The following is a 3,057-nucleotide window of genomic DNA, read 5'->3' as shown; positions in this document are numbered from 1 at the left end:
GCGATACCGGTTGCTTTAGCTCGGCAAAGCAGAGGACGGGATTAGACTCCTCTGGAAGACAAACATCAGGCACCTACGAGGCAGGACCTGCCGTGGGATCATTCTCGCTCCAGCCTGCAAGTTTAGCCTGGGGAAACCAGGAATACCAGGAGCTCCTCGCACAGCTTCCTGTGGGGAAGTTCCACAGGGACTGACACAGACTGCTAACGCCTCCAGGGTTCAGCATGGCCGGATTTTATTTCAAATCCATCTCTCTCCCCCTAACTTTGCCACCGGGGCCGTTACCCTGGAGCAGCGGAACCGCAGTGAGAGCTGCAGGCTGCCTGTGCAACAATTCCATGGCTGATCCATGCATTCCAAGGAGGAAACCTCCTCCCACCAGGGCACGGGCTCAGCCTCTGGACAGAAATCAGGGCCAAAACCTCCGCTCCCACCAGGGGAGCCGCTAGGACAGAACAGTCCGTTTCACGATCCTGCCTTCTTTGTCGATGGCAAAGTTGTAGTTGCGGGGGTTGTCCAGGCACTCCTCAATCCGCGCGTCCAGGTTTTCGGGRGTGATGAAGTTTTTGGCTTCCTCCTGAACCAAAGAGAAGCACTGGCTTTTAGGGCACGTTAACGGACAAATCGCTATTCGGTTGATATTTCAGCTTCAGGGAAAAGGAGACTTTTTTCCCTATCGCTTGGCATTTGTCCTTTGCTGTTTTCAGAGCTCCCACACAAGCTCTAACCCATCCACAAGCTGCCACGTCTCCAGGAGGGAGCCAAGACCTGTGTTCCCAGCTGTGTTCGTGTGTTCCCAACATGTAGCTCCCCAGAAAAGAAGCCTCCTGCCTTCACGTCACCCCTACCGGGTCCCCTCAAACTGCTCACAGGCCCCAATGACACCGTTTTCCCCAGCAGCCACCAGCTGCTCTCACCTGCAGCTGCAGAACCTCTTTCTCCTTCTCCTTCAGGAAGGCCTCCATTAGCCTRGCCTTGCTCTCCTCAGCCTCCAGCTTCTGCCTCCTCCGCTCTTCCTCTTCTTTCCGAATCCTCTCCTCCCTGCCACACAAAGGAAGAAAACCTGTAGGGTGGCACGAAGAACCTTTCCCTGTTTTCAGGATTCAGTGCAGACAGGCTCCCAAACATCCTTTTAATTTATTTATTCATTTATTTATTTACATTCACATATTTTATCCACTTCTGGTGTTCAGCCAGACGATGGCTCCCTGCGAGCAGTGTCTGCCACAGAACAGGTAGAAACTTGACTCYGAGCTACGACTGTTTCTGTTTCCATCAACTTCTGCTCTGCAGTGAGAGGCCACCAAGTGCCCAGCACTTCACCTGTCAGAACCTGAAATGTCCCCACCTCGCAAGGTGATTTTTGGCAGCAGAACCAAAAGGGAACAACCTGTTTTCTCTGAGCTCGGGCGCAAAGGTGACCCTGGCCACTGCTGAGTGGGGCCAGCAATCATCAGCCTGTYGCTGTTCCCTCCCCGAATGTCACATCTGAGGCTGCTCTCCCGGCCACAGYGCAGCTGTGCCCATCACATCCATTCCGCAGGTGGCCTGACAGCTCCCAGCAGTCTACAGGGATTAACCTTTACTGCAGGGAAAGCAGGTGCTTCCCACTTCCACCACCTTCAAAAGCAGATTTATTAAAGCCAGAATCAAAGTTTGTAGAAACAACCACTTTTCCACTGCAGCTTGGCTCTGACCTAGCAGGTATTTAGCTTAACTCCGCGCAAACAAAGGGAAACCCCCCAAGTCGCCCAGTGGAGGTGACTGGTTCCAGCCTGGCACCCCATGAACATCCTCCACGGGGTGCCACGAGCAGGGGCCGCATGGGCRGGCGCTCGGTGGCCTTCCTGTTCCCGCTGCGGGCAGGCGCTCCCGGCATTCCCGTTTGCAAGGGTGGGTGCTCCGTGCAGCACTCCCGCTCCCGACGGTGCCACAGGCCGGCACTCCTGGCGTTCCCGTCCCCGCCGCGCTCACCTGCGCGCGCGCTGCCGCGCGTTCTCGGCCTCGTTCCAGGCCATGAGCAGCCGGTGCTCCTCCGCGTGCTGCGCCGCGTCCTCGCCGCCCGCCAGCGCCTCCTGCTTCCTGCGCTTCACCTCGGCTCGGAACTCGCAGCTGCATTCACACGTAACGGGGCGCTCTGAGCGCGGGGAGCTGGGGCACCCCGCGGCAGCACCAGCCCGCGGCCCAACCCCCCCGCCTGCCCCACGGCCCCATCCTCTCCTGCCCCACACGGGCCCTGGTCCCACAGCCTCTGACACCCCTGCTCGCCCCAGATCCTGGACCCACTGCCCCGTATCCTGTCCTATCACACGTGGGTCCTGGTCCCACTGACTCCACATCCCCTGCCTGCCCCAAATCCCGGACCCACTGCCCCGTATCCTCTCCTGCCCCACATGGGTCCTGGTCCCACAGCCCCCGCCCCCCCTGCTCACCCCAAATCCTGGACCCACTGCCCCATATCCTCTCCAGACACACACGGGTCCTGGTCCCATGGCCTCCACAACCCCTGTCTGTCCCAAATCCCAGGCCTACTTTCCCCTATCCTTTCCTATCCCAAACTAGCCCCATGCTTACCCTGGCTTCTGAAGCCCCAAATCTCAGTCSCCCTGCCCCGTATTCCAGCTCCCCTGCCCCATATCCTCCAATGGCACACGGATACTGGCCCCATGGCTTCTGAAGCCCCAAATCTCAGTCCCCCTGMCCCCTATTCCAGCCCCCATATTCCATTCCAGCCCACATTCCAGCCCACATTCCAGCCCCACACTCCACCGCGCTCTCCCACCGCACAGGGGCCTCCACAGCCCCGGCCTGTCCCCAACCGCCTCCCGCCGCGCGCGGCCCCGGCCCAGCCCTACCGCGAGGCGCCCCCCGCGCGCGGCGCCGCCGCTACCGGAGGGCGCTGAGCACGCGGCGGTGCTGCCGGTAGCGCTCGGTGACCACGAGCAGCTCCTCCGGCTCCACGGGCGGCGGCACCTTGAGGCGCGACGCCTTGGACTTGGCGGGCGGGTCGTGGCGGCTCTTGCGGCCGCGCGCGGGCACGAGGCGGGCGGCGGGGCC

At 60.7% G+C, this 3,057-nt stretch overlaps 1 protein-coding gene across 1 annotated transcript in view; it reads right to left on the bottom strand.

Moving 5' to 3' along the window:
- Nucleotides 1-267: 267 nt before the first annotated feature.
- LOC112955550 (28S ribosomal protein S26, mitochondrial-like) overlaps nucleotides 268-3,057 on the bottom strand; it is a gene marked incomplete at its 5' end in the record, with an annotated part of 4,718 nt that continues 1,928 nt past the window's right edge. Inside the window, 4 exon segments of the mRNA XM_026048879.1 lie at nucleotides 268-577; nucleotides 918-1,041; nucleotides 1,975-2,112; nucleotides 2,891-3,047. Coding sequence (XP_025904664.1) covers nucleotides 446-577; nucleotides 918-1,041; nucleotides 1,975-2,112; nucleotides 2,891-3,047 — 551 coding nt within the window.

Source organism: Nothoprocta perdicaria, unplaced genomic scaffold, assembly GCF_003342845.1.
Source record: "Nothoprocta perdicaria isolate Ctin4 unplaced genomic scaffold, notPer1 scaffold_58, whole genome shotgun sequence".
NCBI classification, from domain to species: Eukaryota; Metazoa; Chordata; class Aves; order Tinamiformes; family Tinamidae; genus Nothoprocta; species Nothoprocta perdicaria.
This window is presented reverse-complemented; position numbering and strand designations above follow the sequence as displayed.